The sequence below is a fragment of the Diabrotica undecimpunctata genome, chromosome 7, assembly GCF_040954645.1.
Source record: "Diabrotica undecimpunctata isolate CICGRU chromosome 7, icDiaUnde3, whole genome shotgun sequence".
Lineage (NCBI taxonomy): Eukaryota > Metazoa > Arthropoda > Insecta > Coleoptera > Chrysomelidae > Diabrotica > Diabrotica undecimpunctata.
Window position 1 is genome coordinate 31152844 of NC_092809.1, and position 23086 is coordinate 31175929.

Here is a 23086-nt window from a genome sequence, read left to right on the forward strand (position 1 = left end):
ATTTGTCATTATCGTAAGATTTTTATAGCTTATGATTATACATATATAATTATTTAAAACGATGGTAGGCAATATTAATTGCATCGCAAACTGCTACATTAATAGTAAAAGTTGTTTCACTTTTTATCGACTTTCGCGTGAAAATCATAAAAAGCATCAATGTCAACTGCGGATTGCAGCATCTAAGCTGAAAAATATTTCATAATGTTTCAATAATTCCATATTTTTAGTCTTAAAATTTAAAGAAAAATTCAGTTATTCATATTGTTGCTTGATGACATTAAAGTAGAATTGAAAAAAAAAATTAATTAATTTATATTATGTAAAACAGTAAATCTGTATTTAAAATTAAAAAAAAAAGAGGTTAGCATTAGGATCTCAAAAAATCATTATTCAAATAATTACTTAAACTCTTTTTTAGCAATAACTATTTAAATATATAAATTGGTATAATAAATATAAAATATATAAATTGCTAATAATAATATATCTGTTCACAAAACATAAACAATGAGCTAGTAAAATGTTAAAAATCTATAAATCTAACTTACTGAGTTTGTAAAAGCAGCATCCAAATTTGAACTTCAACGAATCTATTAATAATAGATAAATACTACAATAACGTTATTTATACATAAATAATTAATATACAGACAATCATTACGTTTCATTACAAAAATGTTTTGATTTTATTACTGCAGATTTATAAATGTTTTCAATGGTGTAAATCTTTTTGTGATGATATAACAACCTATAGAGGGCGACACCTGTTCAGCTGCACGGGGTGAATATGGCATACTAGAAAATGAGACCTGGTGGAGGTCAAATTAAATAAGAACAAAAACAAGAAATAATAAAATTTAAGAGAAAATTGCATGAAAATAATGTGGACACAGATATTTAAAAGTGCAATCTTACCTAAGAGGAAAGCAAAAGCAAAACAAATTGAAAATTGCTAAGAAATGGGCATTTTCGACGAGAGAAGAAAATAATTACTCTAAACTTTTATTACAACTTTATTTGATTGAAGTTTATTTGATTACAAATATAAATATTAGTACATCTTTTGGCTTTGGGTTTATCTGAAAAAGAAAAAAGTATAATGGCATTTATTTATTTTATTAAAAATATGTGTACATAATAACAGAAATAGAAATGTAAGTTAAAACTAAATTCAAATAAAAATAATAGTATATTACTTTATGAGGCGGAGAAGCAAGACTTTTCTTGACGCGCCCGATATTACAAGCCGAACGAAGTGAGGCGCGTAATAGAGGGAAAGTCAAGAAAAGTCGCTTCTTTGCCGAAAAAAGTATACTATTTTTTCTTCAAACGTAACAATTTTCAACCATAAATAGTACAATTCATACGCTATTTTTACTCGAAATTAACTGTGACAACTATCAAAGTCGTTTAGATGTTAGAAATTAAAATAATTAAGTCGTCGGTGGGATTTGCGTCTCCCTGGTTACAGTTGTTTGACAGTTGTTTCCAATTATTAAAGACAGCTTATTGTTGTTGCAACCGCAAGCGCAAATTTAGTGCGAAAATGGAAAACCTAAACGAAATTGAGTTCACGGCTAATGATGCAGTAGCACGTTTGGGGCCCTCCAAGTCCAGATTAAAGTATCGGTTAGCGTACAAGCACTTCCTTAATTGTACTTTTAATATTACTATAAATAAAAATGATGTTTAATTGTTGTTAATGCCATTTGTATTGTTGCTTTGTGACATGTTTCATATTGTTGCCATGACAACATTTTTCCCTCCGCCGTAAAGAAATGGGAAAAAAAACTGCTGCCGGCGGAGACATCAAACTTTGACAGGATCAAGTTAGATAGAGATCCCACTGCCAAGCCACTACGTTCATAACGTAGTTAATCAAACCCACATTTTTACATACATTTAAGGATAGGAAAATACATTGATAACAGGTTGCATGTCAAAAAATTGCCGCAAATAGTTTTAATTAAATTAATGTTGATTAACTTTTGATACATTTGCTAATTACGTATATGCATGTTTTTATACCAAATTAAAGCTAATCTTTTTTTAATATAATAATATAAGGTTTTCTAACAAAAAATGGTCGAAAATTAGTGTTGCTAGTTGTTAAAAATAGAAGGTATTAAAGATAAAGCCACTAGTTTGTCAAGGATAGCAGATTATTCTGATATGACCCTTTTTGACCGACAACCTGTTAGAAATATGTTCTGTTCTTAAATGTATTTAAAAACGTGATTTTGATTAACTATGACACAAAAGTAGTGATTTTGCAGTCGGATTTTAGACTATAGCGAATATTCTTATGCGACCAAAAATATCTAAAAATAATAAATAAAAGAATCAAATAAATTTTAGAATAGACATAATTCTTTGTCAATTAAACTCAAGTTTTGATAGACGTGAACATATTCTAAAATAAATTCATTAATAAAACTTAGTTTATTAAAGAATGGATCATTTAGCTTCGCAAATGACATTTCTCGATACAGATTCCGGAAAAAGTTACAATATTAATAAGAGGAACAGTTTTTATTATTAATTGCTATTACAATCTGGTCATAAATGACCAATGATCAATTTTAGCATTACTATAGAACGATTCTAGTATGGATATATACAAGCACTATACGCTGCTTTTCACTATCAGCACAGATAACACCAACCAACAAGAAGCGAAAGCTTTGTCGGTACCTTTGATGTTCGTAGGACAGAAATTTCGGAACGAGAATGACGGTTAAACTACTCAGTACACTAAGAAAAGTAATGAGGAAGTCGCTCAAAACAGTAGTAAATATATAGTTACACTAAGAAACAAAGTAAATATTAAAACTAATGGTTTTTAACTAGATCTGTTTTGTATGAATTGTATTTTTTTCTGTAAAATTTAGTGAAACCCAAATATCAATTCTGTACTGATAATTAAAAAGGTCTTAAGTCAAAAATATCGTTTTGTTTTTTTAAACAAGCAAATTAACGTACTAAAAGTATTTTAGTACGTTAAAAAACTGATAGAAAGAGACTGAATTTGAGAGTTAATTTCAAAATAGAGATTTTGATCGATTTTTTAAGGTATTAAAATATGTATGTGTATATAAAAAATGTGTATAACAGTATTTCTCTTTTTTTACTAATATATGTATATACAAAAATATGTATAATATTCTTTATAAAAATTCCGTATAAAATATGTATTATTCTTTTTTACCATTAAACAATACACACTAAACAATACTTCTCAATACGTAAATAATCTTCGGTTTTTATAGGTTGACAGATAAACTATTTAGAACATGGCGGATTCTTACAGAAATTTGGATTGTAAAACAGCCCTTCGTTTCGCTTCTTGTTGGGTGGTGTATTCGGTGCTATCAGCCAAACTAATTTAAACGGCTTTGTCCTCTTCAGATATCCAGGTAGCCCAATAATATCGAGGTGCTGAATTGCCTTATCTCGTGCCTATATATATATATATATATATATATATATATATATATATATATATATATATATATATATATATATATATATATATATATATATAATATATATATATATAATATATATATATAATATTATATATATATATATAATAATGCTGCTGGTAAATGTTTAATATCTCCTTGATGCTTGTAAACACAGTCTCCATTCTTAAGTCCTTATTAAGGTCACTTTTTCTAGAAGTTCTAAATCTTTCTAGTCATCGATGTTCTGGAACTTTTGAATTATTGTCATAAGCATACCTTTAAAGTGTGTGTCTATATGTTTGTACAGTTCTCAATATATTTTTATAGTTGTATCTTATTTTGAATCTTTTGTTAACGTGAACTGGTATATATTATATTTTTTGTTAGTAAAATTTACGTGAAACAGATTTAGCTTCATTCAGCTAGATTATTCCTTTTTTTAATCCAATAATCGATCTGGTTGACTGATATTTGGACTTTGTTGGTCGCCTTTTCACCGGTCTTCCCTACAGCTTGGATAGTTCTGTCATCATCAAAGCTGTAAATAGTATTATGTTTTAGTACATACATATCACATGTGTATAGTAGGTATAATACCAAACCCTTTCGGCTTAATTATAAAGTATCTTGCAGTTATATAAGACTGCAAAAGTTGTGAATACGATTTAAGCATAAAAGTTTTTAATTTATGTTTTAAAACTTTATGTCAGCCTTTATCGAAGGCCTGTGGAAGGATTGTGGAGTGCTTCTGAGCGATTCTGGCCGATTCTTAACGAAATTAATATGTCGAAATTGCATTTCCTGTGGCAATATTTTTTAATTTTTGTAATATCATATAAATAAATAAATAAATAAATATATATATATATATATAAATATATATATAACTATAATAGTCTGTTTTGTCTTTCAATAATTTTCACTGTGAACATTTGTTACCGCATCGCTGTTTTATTACCAGCACCGTTTTTTGCTTGAATCCATTCACCAATATTTGGTTTTCAATAAGTAATCCATATGGAGTAATCCACATTAACATTTAATATATATCAGATAAGTAATTTTTTAATACCTATTAATTAGTCATAAACAAAAAACAAACTCTGTTATCTGATATTTGTTCTGAAGTGATAAATCAGTACCAAAATTGGTCTTTCCGTACAATTTTTTGACAATTATTTTGACACAAACAAAAAAAGAATTAACTATTTGGTGCAGTCGTTCGAAGTTATATGGTTAAAAACATTTCGGAGATTCATTTTTATTTATATAGATTTATTTATTTAATAATATTTTATAAAGGATCAAAACGATTCCTACTATTTTTAGCCCAGGGAAATAGGCATTTTTTCATTACACTCGTCCGGCCAGGCAAACGACAGTTGTTTTGAGTAGTATGGACCTCTGTAACAAAAACCTATATGTTTCCTGCAGTCGATTTTTTGGACTTAATTAGTTATTAACAAATTAAGGTGAAAAAACGGAAAATTTTTGCTTTTTTCGTCCATCTGCAAAAAGTGAAGCATTTTAAACAAATTTTAGAAGAGAAGAAACTTATAAGTCATATAAAAACCTTTAAAATGGTGTTTTCTAAATGTTTCTATCCTTATTTGTTGCTTGGGAAAAATAAATATTTATAAAACGGATAACTTTAGGTATAGGGAGTACTTTATAAAACTTGAAGTAGGATATTAGCACTTTTCGATAGTGATATAAAATAAGGGGTGTTTTATTTAAAATTACCAAGAAAATAATGTACTTGCATTTTGACTTAAGTGTATTTGATTTAACGAATATTAAAAAAACGAATATATTTTATAATTTTTAACAATTATTCAAAAACTATGGTTGCAATAGATCAATGTTTATATACTCCTTTTTAATTATACAGGGAATTAAACTTGATACGATTTTCAGATAATATTGGTTATAACTTTTTAAATACATGGTATAACATAATAAAACTTTACACTGTTGTAATGTGGAAGTAAAGCAGATTTCAAATTTAAAATAAAATACAGAATGTTTTATTTAAAAAAACATAAGTTTGGTCTGCCACCATCTTATGGCACACCCTGTAAGATTGTAACTAATTTTAAAATGTGAAGTTTAAAGCTGCCGACAATTTTTGTTAATAACTTTTTTTGTAATTTTTACTATAACCGATCTACTGAGCTTCCTCACACTAAACAAGGACCCAGTATATACAGGGTGTCCCAGACTAATTTACCCACGCTATATCTCTTAAACGAATAGAGATTTTCGAATGAGATAAAAAGTGGTCTATTCTACTTGTAATACACTTAAATATGGCGTAGAAAAAATCATCCCCTAAATATTAATCCCTTAGTTACAACCCCTAACTTTAATTTTTTTAATGACACTCTGTATATTTTTTTATAGTTTTGGATGTGGTCTTCTATCGTCTATTAAGCAGATTTATTAAAAATAAAATCGGTTTGTAAATAATCAAGAAATCAATTTATTTTTTATTTTTGTTAATGAAGTGTCCCAGATTAATTCATCCAGGCTATATTTATTAACAAAATAGAGATTTTTTTAAAGGGACAAAAACTGGTCTATTCCATTTGTAATACACTTTAATATGGCGAAGAAAACATCATCCCCTAGATATTCATCTCTTAGTTACAACCCCTAACTTAAATTTTTTAATGGCACCCTGTACAATTTTATAGTTTTGGATGTGGTCTTCTATCGTCTATTCAATCGATTTTTTAAAATAAAATGGGTTTGTTAAGTATCGAGAAAATATCAGTTTATTTTTTATTTTTGTTAAATTAATCAAGATAGCCTTAAAAAAAGTATAGAAAAGAAATATTATGCTTTATTATCATTGAAAATTTTACTATTTTAACTACGTAGTATAACTTCTTACGTGCGTACGAAGTACACAGTCTTTTTATTTAAACGTTATTTTTAATTTTTCAAAATTTAACTAACTAATATTATTTAAATTAAATGTTCGAATTGTAACCCACCTGCTGCATCACACATTTCGAATCGTTCCAGAAGATTTCTGGTACATGTGGCTCGAATCATTTCTGGAGTAATTTGGCGACATGATTGTCTTATTTTTTCTTTTAATTCCTCTAAATTTTGCGGTTTTGATTGACAAACAATACCTTTTATCGCTCCCCAAAAGAAAGAGTCAAGAGGTGACAAATCACATGAACGTGCGGCCCACATAATTTCTGGAGAGTTGTTTGCTATCCAGTGGTTATCAAAACGGTTTTGTAGGTGGTCGCTAACGATTCTCGCATTATGTGGAAGAGCTCCGTCTTGTTGCCACCACATTTCTTGACGCTCATGAAGAGAAATATCTTCTAGCAAATCGGGTAGAATGTTTTCTAAAAAGTCTAAATATCGAACAGCTGTTAGAGTGCCGTTAAAAAAGTAAGGACCACGGCCATTAAATAAACCGCACCACATATTTACACCCCAAATATTCTGAAATCTTGTTTCTATCATCCAATGTGGGTTCACGGGAGACCAATAATTGGAATTGTAATGGTTGACAACACCATTATTGTGAAAGCTAGCCTCATCACTTCACAATATTTTTGATAAAAAAGTGGATCATCACTGATTTTTAACATCATTTTTGCAATAAACTCAGGACGTCTTTGGTCATCACCAGGCTGTAATCCTTGAATTAGGTGCACTTTAAAAGGATGGTACTTAAAATATTTGAGAATTCTATGCACAGAACTTTTTGGAATGCCACATTCACTGGCGAGGGTTCTAACAGACACCTTGGGATTAAAATTAACATATTATGCTAGTACATTAATAAGGTTTTGGTTACATCTTACTGTGCGTTCAATTGTACCTCTTTTATTATTAGGAAAATGTTCCTGTCTAAGTAAGCGTTCCAAATTCTTAAAGGTTTTTTCGCTTGGAATGTTTCGATTTGGAAACCATTCTTGATTTCATTGTCGGGAAATTCTCCTATTTTTTAGGCATTCTGCATAAATCAAAATGATATCAACGTACTCGTCAGGCGAAAATAAATAAGGCATATTGAAATGTTATAGATACACAATTATAACAAATATAATTATTACTGGTCTAATACCAAACGTCAAAAATAATAATTGTTGATTTGACAGATCAAATCATGGCAACCTGAATTAAGGGTAATATCCAAGACGTAAAATAACCGCAAAAGTTTTTCAAATATTGTATTTTGTTAATTTTTGCACACTTAATTTTGCACACTGGAAGATAACGTATGCTCCTAAAAAGACCAAATTTTGAAAAATTTAAAATAATGTTTAAATAAAAAGACTGTGTACTTCGTACGCACGTAAAAAGTTATACTACGTAGTTAAAATAGTAAAATTTTCAATGATAATAAAGCATAATATTTCTTTTCTATTCTTTTTTTTAATGCTATCTTGATTTATTTAACAAAAATAAACTGATATTTTCTTGATACTTTACAAACCCATTTTATTTTTAAAAAATCGATTGAATAGACGATAGAAGACCACATCCAAAACTATAAAAAATGTACAGGGTGCCATTAAAAAATTTAAGTTAGGGGTTGTAACTAAGAGAAGAATATTTAGGGGATGATGTTTTCTTCGCCATATTAAAGTGTTTTACAAATGGAATAGACCAGTTTTTGTCCCTTTAAAAAATCTCTATTTTGTTAATAAATATAGCCTGGATAAATTAGTCTGGGACACTTAATTAACAAAATTAAAAAAAAATTGATTTCTTGATTATTTACAAACCGATTTTATTTTTAATAAATCTGTTGAATAGACGATAGAAGACCACATCCAAAACTATAAAAAAATATACAGGGTACTATTAAAAAAATTAAAGTTAGGGGTTGTAACTAAGGGATGAATATTTAGGGGATGATTTTTTCTACGCCATATTAAAGTTTATTGTAAGTAGAATAGATCACTTTTTGTCCCATTCGAAAATCTCTATTCGTTTAAGAGCTATAGCGTGGGTAATTTAGTCTGGGACACCCTGTATATATATATATATATATATATATATATATATATATATATATATATATATATATTATAGCTTCATACCAATATTAGTTATTAACATTGTATTGAAAAAATTATTGGTTGTTCTTGCAAATTAATGGTAATCTAATCCTAATAATAAATTAAGTTGAAAAAAGAGTTAAAAACATATAAAAATAAAACTATTCCTTTGTACACTTTCTCCTTCTGATTCTCTTGTTCCTTCCCTTTCTGAATTCATTGTGAATTCAAATTGTTGTCTTTAGCATAATTTTGAAAATTGTAAACATTTCATTTAATTAGTGAAACAAAATGGTACAACAAAATGGAATGGTCCATTTACTCGACACTATGAGAGTGCCTTACAACATGTAAAAATTTCATTTTGTGAATAACATAATGATCTTTGAATGTATATCTGAATACTTGCAATTATTGTAATGAAAAAATTAGATGTATTAGATTAGATTACTTACAATATTGCAAAAAATAGATTGATAAATACATAGATAGGACAAAAAAATATGTAAGTAAAATTTGTATAAAAAGAAATTATTGTAACTTTATTTATATGAAATTATTAATAAATTATTTACAATTCTATTAAAAATGTATACATTAATCATAAATATGTCTCTTTTACATTTAAACTTACCTTAAATATTATTAAAAAAAATTGAAAAAATTTTTTTTTAATAAACTAGGTGGTTTATTTGACAATTTATTTATTGAAATAATGTATATTCGTAATGTACGCAAAAAGTACATACAAGTTCAAAAAGAAACGTTGAAATACATAAAAAGGGTCAGAGATACAGTTAATGGCGCCTTCCCCCTCCCCTCAACTCCCACGAATTTCTATGCCGGAGGATTTTAAAGAACACATTTTGAAGCTTTGCGGACGATTCCATTAAGGAGCAATATTTTTAAAATTTGGTACATTAAAACTATAAAGTATGTGATTTTAAATAACGCTAATAAGATTTCTTAATTGTTATAAACAAAGCACTATGAATTAAATAAAAAAAAATCGGTTGCCTGTAAAGTCGGTTTTACGGGCGAAGATTTTACGTGACAACGTCTTTTTTATATATTATTTTATATATTATATATTATTATATTATTATTTTATATATTATTTATATTTTATATATTATATTTTTATATATTATTTTATATATTATTTATTTTATATTATATTATTGATCTTATTATTTTCTACAAAATTTATTTGAAATTTTTTTCGATATATCAATTAGTTGCGGAGATATCGATCATTGAAGTCATTGTTTGCTACCAGTATTTTATATATTTATTTTTTTCAGTTATAAAAAATTACTATTTCCAATTGTGTCTACCAAGTATGGTCACATGTATTTGCCTACATATTAAATAATAATAAGTACAGATAATGTTATGTGACGTTCACTTCTGATTATATATATTTTAATATTTTTAATTTTAAAGAATCAATTTGAAAATCAAAACACTTATTCAGATCGAAGGTTCAAATTTTTGCTAAATAAATTTGAAATTAATCAAAATTTGTAAATGTAAATGGTAAAGTTGAAAATTAAAACATTTACTAAAATTGGAATTTGAAATTCTTGCTAAACACAGTTAAATTCTAACTCCGCGCGTGGTGATTGGTCGGTTTAGTTCGTTTGTTTGGTCGCCCTGTTTTGACAGGTTAGAAGTTATAATTTGTTATTTTAAATGTTTGACTAGAAATACGCGCTGTTTCTTCTCAATCGACTGAATTACGATTGATTGCAGAGTGATTTAAACTAATAATTTACTTAACACTATCAACATTTGTCAATAGTATGACATAACCTATAAACTCAGTTTCTCAACTTTTGTGTCAATCTAACAATTAATCAATCAATCATAGTTTACAATAATGAAATATTAGTGTACAATTATTTACCTTTATTGTTGTAGTTGTTGTAAATGACGAATCTAAGCACTCCACATTTTCACTACAGACACAGCTGACGATACTTTCAACGATTTTCAACTTTAGCGATTCAACGCGCCTAATTCTCTAGTGCCGCGCGCAGCGGACCGATCATGTTTGAGTGGGAGACGCAAGGCATTCGCCGGTCCGGCGGGCCTCTCTCTCGTTCGGCGACTCACTGTAACAGACGTGAGCGGGCGTTACACTTTTTCTTAAATGACTCCGAGCCACAACCTAATTTAAGACGTTGTCACGTCAAAAAGAGGCTAACTTTGTCTAATTTTAGAGTCTAACTAATTTTTTTTCTTTTAAATTGGTGAAAAAATTCAGGCTTTTTAAATATAAAAAATAATTTTCTTACAGGCAATGGTTAAAAAGTTATTCTAATTGTTTATAAGCAAAAAATCGACATGTTTTTGCAAAATTATTTTGCAATATTTAAAATTAATTTTCTTAATTTTTTTTTTAATGTTAATAATAGAACAAGTCTTCTTCTTCCAGAAACTACCCTTACAATTACTAAAACTATATTATTTTCTGACTTATATTATTGCAAAAAAAATTAATTTGGGATAAACAAATAAAATAACTTTTAAACTATTTGACCGATCACTTTAAAATTTTAACCATATTTTAAGCACTACAAGACACAGCATTCCATGAAATATAAATCTTTTAAGTTTATTTTCAAAAAAGTTATTAACATTTATAACAATCCGAAATGTTTGACCTATTTTGCAACTTCCTAAGTAACAAATAAGGATAGAAACATTTAGGAAACGCCATTTTGAAGGTTTTTATATGACATAAAAGTTTCTTTTTTGACGAGTGTCAAAAACAGGGTACTTTTTTGGCTTATTTCCATGGCCTATTTCTGGTTTTTCCAGAAACTAGGAAGATAACCTATTTAATAATAAAAATATTAGTATTTTATGGAACAAATACAAAAATTTATAGTAAAACTACTCTTATAGGTTTAAAACCTGATATAGACTTTTTATTAAATTTTAAATCAAACTTACGTATTAATTTACTGGAGATAAGGAAGCGTATCTGACCTATTTAATAATAAAAATATTAATATTATATTTAAGAACTATAAAAATTGATAGTAAAACTATTATGATATATTTAAGACCTGATATAGATTTTTTATTAAATTTTAAATCATACTTACGTGCCATCAGCTACTGATACAGGTTCTTGAAGAAGATTAGGAAGAGTACTTGACCTATTTAATAATAAAAATATTATTATTATAAATAAGAAATATAAATATTCATAGTAATACACACGTAATTCACACATATCAAAAATGTCTAAGAAAAATACAACTAATATTATTTCACTTCTTTTCATCATCATCATCATGCAACCTCTTCTGTCCACTGCTGGATATAGGTCCCTCCCATTTTTCGCCACTCTTCATGGTTATGTGCTTCTTGTTGTCATTTCTTGGATATTCGTCCAATTTCGTCCATCCAGCGTGTTGGTGGTCGTCCTCTGCTGCGTTTGTCCTCTCTTGGGTGCCAGTCAATTAGTTTTCTGGTCCATCTTGTGTCTTTCAGTCTCGCTATGTGACCTGCCCAATTCCATTTCAGCTTGGCTATACGTTCGACGACATCACTGATACCTGTTCTTTTCCCTAAGCCTTGATTTCTTATTTTGTCTTTTTTGTCACGCCGAGAATTAATCTTTCCATGCGCCTTTGTGCCACTCGCATTTTTAGTGCTGTTGTTTTTGTGAGCGTGAGAGTTTCTGCTCCGTATGTCATAATAGGAAGAACGTATTGGTCAAATGTCTTCCGTTTCATAGCTATCGGGATGTTGCTCTTAAAGATGTCTCTTAGTGAACCATACGCCGCCCAAGCAAGTGTTATTCGTCGTTGAAATTCACAGGTCTGGTTGTCCTTGCCTATTCTGATTTCATGACCAAGATATATCTACTTTTCTGTCAATTCTACCACTTGATTTTGGATGATTAGGTGTTCGCTGGGAACTAAATTTGTCATAAATTTGGTCTTACTCATGTTCATTTTTAGACCTATTGTTGAAGATACGTTTTCTAATTCTTGTACCATTTGTTGTGCTTCACTTCTTTTAATAAAAACATAAACACTTTTTTATGCATACATATCATTCGATTTGAAAAATTAGTTGTTACAAATAAAGTTATTATGTTCCATCTATCAATTGCACTGTCTTATTTAGATAAAACTGACAGCGCCTCAAATTCACGCGATAAAGGGCTTCAGATTGTCAAATTTGAAACAGTCTGTATTGGCTTTAAAATTTTACTAAAACAAAATTATTGAACACAATAATAGTCATGGAACGTCGACATTTATCACATGTCCAAATGGTAAGTGCTGCAACGTGCAACTATTCCTCGACAGAATCGATATGCGGTAAAATTAACTTGTCCAAATGTCCATATAACCGCACATGAAATCTGTGGGGCTTTAAAAAATACTTAGAACATTACTGTATGTAACCAAATATGAGGAATCGATTACATGAAGCTGGCCTGCACGCCAGACGTCCATTGAAGGTTTCTATGTTACGTCACTGAAATCGTGGACTCAGCCAAAGGTGGGTACAACAACATGTGAATTGAGGCTTACAAGAATGGAGTTTCTGTGTCATTCACAGATAAAGCTAAGTTTTATATCTACCCTTCTTAAAAAAATAAGAGTTTTGAAGGGTTTGGTCGACAACGGAGACTTACACATCTACAGAGTCTTCGTCCGTATACTGTTCTACAATTTATGATATGGGCTGGTTGGCTGGATATTCTTCATCAAACTGTTCAGGTTTTTGTGGTTTGATTGATTGATGTGGTAACAATAGATTGATCGTATCTAGGAACCTGTTGTCCTTTTATTTGCAACTGTTGCTGGTCCTGATTTGCATACATGCAGGATAATGCAAGGCAACATACTGCAGCAACAGTAAGAGATTGGTTTCATAATAATTCGATCAAACATGTATGGGATATGCTTCGGAGATGGATTGCTCCTCATCTGCACAATATTTATACTAGACAAGGTTTTTAAGATCTTCTTACATAGGAAGGGATCCTGTTGCCTCAAAACAAAATTGATAATTTAATTTTAAGCATGCCTAGGCGGTGTTAAGCTGTAACTAATGCTGCTTAAGGAAATACAGAATAATAAAAACATTTTTTGTTAGATTTTGATGTTCTATAATGACTTTTATGTTAAAAAATTTCCGTATAATTAGATTTCTTAACTTTTTTTTGATTATTTCATCATAGAGAAATCATATTACTCTAAAATTAAGATGAATGCATTGCTGACTGATCAGGCATTACAAAGGTATGCCAGTTTTTAAAATTAAATAAAAATGGATGTATGTATGAAAAAAAAAATTAAAACTGTGTTCCTTAGATATTTTTGATATGTATATTTTCATATATGTATTTGTAACCGGATATAAATTTTTTAGTAAATTTTAAATCATACTTACGTGGCATCAGGGACTAATGTAGGTTCTACAGGAAAATTAGGAAGAGTATCTGACCTATTTAATAACAAAAATATTAGTATATGGTTTTCAAAATATAAAATTTATGTACAAAAAATACTATTTTTTTTTGTTTTTTCAGAATAATATTCCTATTTATATTTTTTAGGTAGAATTTATAATTATATACAATAGGTACTTTTTAAGTCGAATAAATTTTTCTCTCAATACATTATTAACTGGTTTTTATCAAAAAAGTTATTAGTTTTATAAAAAAATATATTTAATTGTTCGTATTATTTGTGTTATGCCTATTAAATGAAATAAAATGAAATATTTTTTATTATCAACGAAGATTTAAGTCATGAGTAGACTTCGGCAAATATGCATATTGCATATTTTGCATATTGTGCATATTTTATGCAAATATTTCATATTTTGGCATATTTGTATAAAAGTTTGCATAAAGTGCATAAAAGTTCAGATTTTTATACTGTATTTGAAAATTTTTAAACATACCAATTTATTTCAATTCTTGTATAAAATTTTGTAGTCATTTTAATCAAGAAATGATCTAAGTACGTAATCTCTACAGGTACAAAACATTTACAATTTCAAAGAAGATCAATTTAAGTAGCCCTCAACATTCTTAGAAAGTCTCGGTCACTGAGGCATTCAGTTATTGGATAATCGCTAAGGGTTCGCTCATTTGCATTTTATGATCTAATCCCCAAATCTATCTACAATTTATTGTATCTTAACAGCAGGTAAACGGCTAATAGTTTTGTTCCTAATTTGGGGATTTTCCAAAATCTCCCAGTTTATTGAATTAGGTACCTAAACATTTCTAATTTGATGCTTAGATTTGTAAATAATTTTTGTTTTGATATTCAAAGCGTAAACACTCGTTGTGCGTAACAAAAAGGAAGATTGTGATTTTATAATGCCTAAAACAACCAGTGCTTCAACTTGGATTAAACCTTATAAAGAGCTGTCTATGGATATGGGAAAAATCTACTGTTCAGTCTGTGGCAAAATTGTAAGTATCTAATATTTTCTATTAAATATCTAATATTTCATACATACAGGGTGTTTCCAAATGACACTTACAACGTTTGACTGTAGATACTTCTCGAAAAATTGAACAAAACGATATAGTTAATGAGGGGTCAAACTTATTTACTTTTCGAGATACAGGGTGTTAAAATTAAAAAAAATTAAATTCTTTTAGTTAATAACAACAATAACTTTAAAACCAATAAACGTATTTACTTGAAATTTAGTACTCGTAGGTTGTTTTTAAATGAAAAATAGCTTCCTTTAATGAGAAAAAATTGTCCATGGTACAATACAATGGTGTGTATTTAGAAAAATTTTTCACCTTTACTTTTTTTTATGAAGTCAGCTATTCTAAAACACAATTATTTTTATTGTAATTGAATTAACAAAAAAAAACTTTTGTTGAATTTTAAAATAAGTTATATGATGTACTAATGGTTAGTAACAAAAACTAATTTGTGGATTAATACTGCATTTAAAACACTTAGCGAGTGTTTTTTTTCCAAACCAGTTATTTGATTAACCAAAAACACCTTGTATATTTTTATATTTTAAAGGTTGGGTTAAAATAAAGGTTTTTATTTTTATTTATAGATAGCATGTGAGAAGAAATTTCAGATAGACCAACATGTGAGAACTGCTTCACACATTGCAAAAAAAGGAAAAATAGGAGAAAAACATCAAACGTCAATGGCTAAATGTTTCCAATCTACTTCAAAAAAATTAGATGAGCAAGAAACTTTTAATAAAGACTTGTGTCGCGCATTAGTGTCTGCAAACATACCGCTTTCAAAATTAGCAAATGTAAATTTTAGTTCGTTTCAAAAAAATATTGCCAACTTAATGTTCCAAGTGATCGGTCTCTAAGAAGAAATAATGTGAACGGGCTATACTCGTCGGTGTTAATTAATATTAAGGAAGAAATTGCAGATAATTATTTTTACATATCTGTAGACGAAACCACTGATTCCTCAGGAAAGTATATTGCTCATTTATTGATTGGTGTTCTTAAAGAAGATACCTTACCAAAATCTCATCTTATTTTATGCCAGCAACTTGAGAAAACAAATGCTTTAACAATTTCGCGTTTTATACAAGAAACATTAGCAACTTTTTTTCTTCCGACAACTATTCCTTCTAATAAATTACTGCTTATTTTATCGGATGCTGCTCCTTATATGGTGAAAGCAGGACAAAATTTAAAAAAAAATTTCCCAGATTTAATACATGTTACTTGTGTAGCGCATGGATTAAACATAGTTGCAGAGGAAATACGAAAAAAGTTTTCCTCTTGTAAATACCATGATATCCAGTGTCAAAAAAGTATTTCTTAAATCTCCTATAAGAATTCAACTTTATAAAGAAATGCTACCTAACATTCCTCTTCCACCACAACCTATTTTAACGCGATGAAGAACATGGTTAGAAGCAGCTAATTTTTATGCAGATCATTTTGTTAAAATAAAGAACATAATTGATACGTTAACAGATGAAAGTTCCCAATCTCTTTTGGATTCTAAACAAACTTTTCAGAGTAACTTGCTTCAACAAGAACTTTCATTTATAAAATCAAATTTTAGTTTTGTTCAAAAAACAATTACTCAGTTAGAATCACCAAAACTGTCATTGTTCGAAAGTACAGCATTAATAAAAGAATTTGCGTCATGTTGTCGGAACGTTAGAGGTAATATTGGAAAAGATATTTTAAAAAAATTTGAAGCTACTATGGAAAAAAATAAAGGTTACCATATTCTTTCTGAAGTAGTCAGTGTTCTAGCTGGAAATATTTCGGAAACAATTAATTTAGAACCAAATGTTTTAGTTAGTTTGAAAAATGCTCCCGTTACATCAGTTGATGTTGAACGAAGTTTTTCCATATATAAATATATGTACTCAGACAGAAGCCACAAGTTTTTGTTAGAAAATTTTGAACACCACTTGGTCATTTATTGTTACCATAATTCTAAATAAGTTTATTCATACTTAAAAATGATGTAGTTACTTAAAATAAATGTAAATCTTAATGAATAGTAGGAAATATTTAGTTATGTACACTTTTTTTTTTAGATAAAATTGTTATTATTTTACGATTTTTTTATTTATTTGTATGCATATTTTGTAAAATATTTGCATATTTTCGGGTAAACACGTGCATATTTATGCGCATATTTTCTACATTTTTATTTGCATATTTGCCGAAGTCTAGTCATGAGAATCCGCTATCAACAATTTTCTTTAAACTCGTCTTGGAAATAAATTTAGGAGAAAGCGAAATCTGCACCAAGATCTCTATATAAGTGTTGCTTGTGCGAATGACTTTTTTTAAAACCAAATAGCCAAAAAATATGGCAAACGAAAATCAAAATATATGACAACGAGAGGCATAAACAAACCTGTTCGAGTAAATAATAATGTTCGAATTAATTGCGACATACATGTTTTTCTAGTTTCAGGTAGTATGTCATTACCAGTAATGTCCCGAACCATCTCAAATCGGTTAAATCGGTCAAGAAGCGGTGTGACATATCGACCTTGTCTATAATTTATTCGTTTGACAGGTTTCAGAATGTTAGTAGTTCAGTTGTGAACCCTTTCTGCGTGACAGGAGGTGGGTATAATCTTGTATTCCGTGTAAAGCCCAAATTAGATAGCCCGTGGAATATCGCTCTTCTCTGCTTTACGTCGGCAAAGACAAACAGAAAATCGATATTAACTACCAGAAAAGAGACAACTGTAGGAACCCCACGTTACTGTGAAATTAGTAAATATTTGCTTTTTGATAAATGCACTAGACCTACGCCAGAATGTAGTCGGACCATTATAGATGTTGAGTATCGAGAGTTAAGTCTGTTGAACTGTGTTCGTGGTAAACATTTTATTATGTTGGGTAATTTATACAATAATAAAAATTCCAACACAGCTTCGTTAGACCACTCCATTACCACGACACTGACCGTACGTCTCCTAGCCGCGTCCAAACGGTTGGATATGCAGTGCATCTTGTTTCCGATTCTTTTGAACTGGGTCGATTTAATAGACGGTTTTGTCCTATCACAGGGATCGTAAACCACAAATATTGAGAAGAAATTCGATATTCCACGTTGTGTTGGTTCCCGTCTTTATATTTTATCTTCTTCTATTACGTATTTTTTACTTCTCTTCGCCGATGAAGAACGCCCCTCCACGTTCTTTGAGATCGCTTCTTAATACTTGTTACTTTTTCTTGTTCAAATATGAATATTATTGGTATGGACCGTTCTAAAGTACTCGCCGTTAATGAAAAAAAGCATATGATTGACTGATATAGCTACGATAGTTGATTTGAAAAAATAATTGGTTTCAAGAATTTTAAGAACATAAAAAAAAGAAAATGTGAGCGCAAACGGAAAACAACGTAATCAAGATCAAATTCTATCAACAAGAATTGATAAACTTCTAATAAAAAATAGTTAGCTAAATGCAAGAAAGATAAGCACATATTCTTTAAGGGATTTATTGGATTAAATAAAGGATGTCGAGGATATCATAAACCAAGAGAAAAATCAATATCGAGATAATGAGAGTTGCTGATTATTGTAAATAGAGAAAAAAATTGTTGGTAAGACCAAAAATAAATAAAAATTAAGTTAATAAGGCATACTTACGTTTCACCAGGTAAATGCTAAAAAATATTTTTTTATTTAGTAATAGTAAGTCGAAAAGGACCAAGTAAGAGATGTAATGTAAATATGTTATATGTGCTTATTTATAAAACTAAGTATTATCATTAAATGAATCGAAATAGTAAATAAAAGTAACTTAAAGTCTAAAACCTTGATCTTTTTTGTTCAGGTATCGCTCTATGATTATTTTGTCAATGTTACATTTACATATGTGAAATAATTGTTTCTGATCTAATAGTTTAATAAAATGTTATAATTAAAATTGATTCATAGAATCTTTGTTAGTCTCAGTTCCAAATGTTATGAACCTTGGACTGTTGGGTTGAATCAATCTTTACCTGTGGCTGGCTATCCAGCCACAACGTAGACTATTTTCAATATATGATATTTTGGATTCACCTTACTTGTTTGTTCATTGTCTCTTTTAACCAATTACTGGGGGGAAAATGGTGATCTTAACCATCTTTTTCTTTCATTCTTTGGTTTTTACTGACAGGTTTGTCACCCAAATTATCATATTCTTTAAATTTACCGCTCTATTGCACTAGAGGTTGGTAATTCGCATTGCTGTTCTGTCATATTTTGACCCCAAGGCCATTGTCTTTTCTCGTTGTTTGGCGTGGGTTCTGCTTGTTGCTTCTATTCAACCGGCAGCAGCTAAGAAGCTAAGAAGCTTAGAGTGGTAACCTCATTATATTTTTAAATATTACTATATTTCAATCTTAATCAATTTAATAATGTTACCTAAAGTTAAAATTAAATTAAACTAATAATATACTGTTGATCTTGTTAGTTCTTTGCAAATTCATGTTTTTTATTTAAGCTTTTTTACATAATTTTTATATACATGTACAATTATTACCACATCGTCTTTTGCTGTGATAAGTTTGAGTCAATTTGTAAACTGTATTTAGTTTTCATTAATTGTGTATACAACATAATCTTATAATGTTCATTGTCGTAAGCTTCGTTACATATTTAATATCATTGACTGCTACATGTCTTTTTAAGGTAACACACTTATAATAACTTTTCTATGGATGTTTGGTTTTTTAAAAGATTGTTCTTTTTAAAAGAACTGATGATGCTTTCTGATTAGAAAGCAAAACGTCTTCAATAAATATATGAAGAAGCCACCTTCTTTGTCTTTTTTCTCTCCACCTTTTGACGAAAAACCCGCCACTCTTCGAGTGATCCTTAATTTATATTGGATTGACGGTCGTACTCCTTTTCTCTCTCTCTCTCTCTCTCTCTCTATATATATATATATATATATATATATATAAAGAGAGAGAGAGAGAGAGCTATATAGAAGACCAGTTAGGTAAGAAAAGAAGGCGTGTTCTCATTTATAATTTTTTTATCCTTCATGGATATAAAAAATATAGAAACAATCCTCTTTTAACAACTCGTTACAGGATAAAAAACACAATATGCATATTTTCCAAAATATATGGACAGGACAGTTTTAAATTCTTAATTGACTATTATTATTTATGTTTATACTGTTTTGGTTATTATAATTTTCTAAAAATTCAGTTTCGTTTAATGTTGTAGGGGCTAACTGTCAACCTCTAAACACCAACAAGCGATAACTTTCAGTTATGAAATTCTTATAAAAGGCACAAATCAAGAAGTAAATCAGAATAATTTTGGCTTACCTCCTTACGAATTATAATATAACCATCTCCTACACCTGTACCAGCTACTGTGATCTCAAAATCAGATAAATGAAATTTGAGCGGTTCGACTTCCACAACTCCTCCTCCTTTAAATTGTCCTAGAAGTTGACGCTGAAATAATATAAAATTAATCTTGATTCTTTTTTGTTCTTTTCTGGAAGCTGAGTTTTAAAAACGAGCCGTACAATTTGGCTTATTGTTCATTAGATAAGAGTTAACATATTGTTAATAAAACATTTCAATTTAAAATAGTGCCTGTTTCATAGGAGTGGATTGTCTGAAAAGTACCAAAATAATATCGAGCTTAAAACAAAAAACTATATAAATCCAGAAACGCAAAGATGAAAGCACCATAGTTTTTTGTAAAAGTGTTTATTTTTGAATATAATATGCAATAAATACGATATTGCAATTAAAACCCAGAGTCAAAAAAATAAGAGTTAAACAGGACTTCAAAACTTTCCGATGAATATATTTTGAATTGAAGAAGATACCTTTCATGTTATCTAAAGACTGGTCGATCTATGAGCTCGTTTAATAATGTCTAAGGTTTCAAACATTAAAATAAAATGATGATTATTTTCACCATAAGCTTTGGTCATCTGAGGAGTCAATAACTCGTTTTACACTAAGTAGTCTTTTGTTTTATATAAAAAATAATTTTTTTAATAGCAATAGAAACTAAGAAAAAAGTAATTTTAATGCCTTGACTAATTATTAGCATAAACATTGTCACTTTTCCATATAATTTGCCGGTCTTCACCTTTTTTGTTTAAAATCAAATAGCTTTCTTACATAATGCACACCAAGGTACTTTACGTCATTGGTTTGTTAAAGCTGTATATAATTTATTGTGACTGGTGGGCAGGTATAGAACCCTTAAGCTGGCGACAACAAATAAGCTGAATCCAATTTAACCTATGTAAAATTTTTTCACCCATTTTTTACTAATTTATTACCACCCTAACAATTTTTCACCACCAAACCAATCTTAAGGGGAGCGATTCTGCTGGCTTAAGATTCAAGCTAGCAGAATTCAAAAAAAAAACTTTTTGCTTATGGCATATATTTGACAAGTCTCCAATATTTGCAGGTTTCGTTTTATAAACAACATTCTTTAAATGACCCCACATAAAATAATCCAAAGGATTGAGTTTTGGCGACCTCGTAGCCCATTCAATTTGCCCACGTCTTCCAATCAATCCACCTGTTCGAAAAAATATCGTTTAGGTACCTTTGAACATCTTAAGCATAATGCGGAGGCGCACCATCGTCTTGAAACCATAAACTTTTATCAAAACCTCCAAGATTAATTGTACTGGGGAATAAATTAACTAAAGTAGGTACGAGATACCTACTTAAAAACTGAAGGTATGCTGGCCCGTTTAAATTACCTTTGAAATAGTAGAGTAAAATGATTTTATTTCTTACAATGCCAGCCCATACGTTTACCTTTTGCGGGTATTGTGTATGATGTTCCCGCATCCAGTTGGAGTTTTCTTTTGCCCAGTATCTACAATTCTGAGGGTGGACCCCTTCATTTAATTTGAATGTAGCCTCATCAGAAAAAATAATATTTTGAACCAAGATAGGGTTTCGGTGGCTGTTATCCATCATTATTTCGCAAAATTGTATTCTTTTATCTGGATCATCCTTTAATTCCTGTATAACTATGTATTTAACTTACTTTACTTTCTTACTTTTGCGTACTTTGTGTACCGTTGTTTTGCAAACATCGAGATCACTACTAACCTTACGAACAGAAGTGTGCGCATCTTCTTCAAAAGCAAGTAGAACATCTAATGTTGTAACATAATTTACAAAGGGACCTTGCATTTTCAACCGTACCAGTTTTTCGAAATTTCTTTTCAATCTTACTTCCTATTGACTGCGTAATGGGTATTTCTGGATATTCATCATTAAATAAATTACACACTTCCATCTGAGTTTTGTCTCCATACCCAATCATCATAAGTGTTTCAATTCTTTGCTTTACACTCAAATTCATTTCTACTTAAAATTAATTCTAAGCAATAATACAGAACATTCACGAATTAATACAATTATTGTACTATGTACTTAATTTTTATTGAACGATAGCAAAAATAATTACAGTTTACCAAAAACAAGAAGTATCCTACTTTTTTGCAATTGATAATAAATAATTTATTTTCTATATAATATAATTCTATTTTCTATATAATGCTATACATTTATTTTCATATCTTGCAAATTATATCTATTAGACCCGAGTATTATACTTTTTTTGAAATCAGCTCATTTTTATCGAACTAAAAATGTCCTAAAATACAGGGTGTTATCACTGTAATGTGTATCACCTTGTATAATAAAATTTTATTGTAAAATGTAGAACATTAAATTTAAAAATCGACGTGTTTTAGATCTTTTTAAAAAGGCTTTTCTTTTAGGAAATATCGAATTTATTCCATACTTTACGGACACACTGTATATCACAGCCTAATACTAATTGCACCTACATCTTTTATTATTCTTAAAGAATATTTAAATATCCATTTTAATAAAGTTTAACGCATACTGTTTTAAACCCTAGTTATCAGCATCAAATATAGAATCCAAGCAATGATAAAGAGGTTTTATTCATTTTAATAAAACTTACCAAGCGTTCCACATTTAATGAAGATGTTGTAGATATAAGAGCTAAAGTTACACAAAACAAGACGACCAACCGGGCCATATTTTAAATCTGAATGGTCCTAATTCAAATAAAGTAC

The 23086-nt window shown here is 29.2% G+C and overlaps 1 protein-coding gene across 1 annotated transcript; it reads right to left on the reverse strand.

Annotated features, from left to right (window-relative positions):
• Positions 1–1000: 1000 nt before the first annotated feature.
• Positions 1001–23086, reverse strand: LOC140446230 (uncharacterized). Its single transcript, XM_072538768.1, has 7 exons — positions 22972–23086; positions 20313–20444; positions 18634–18650; positions 13934–13987; positions 11623–11676; positions 11468–11503; positions 1001–1082 (listed from the first exon to the last, which is right to left on the reverse strand). The coding sequence occupies exons 1-6, from the start codon at positions 23047–23049 to the stop codon at positions 11476–11478; spliced, it is 363 nt and encodes a 120-aa protein (XP_072394869.1). The 5' UTR covers positions 23050–23086; the 3' UTR covers positions 1001–1082; positions 11468–11475.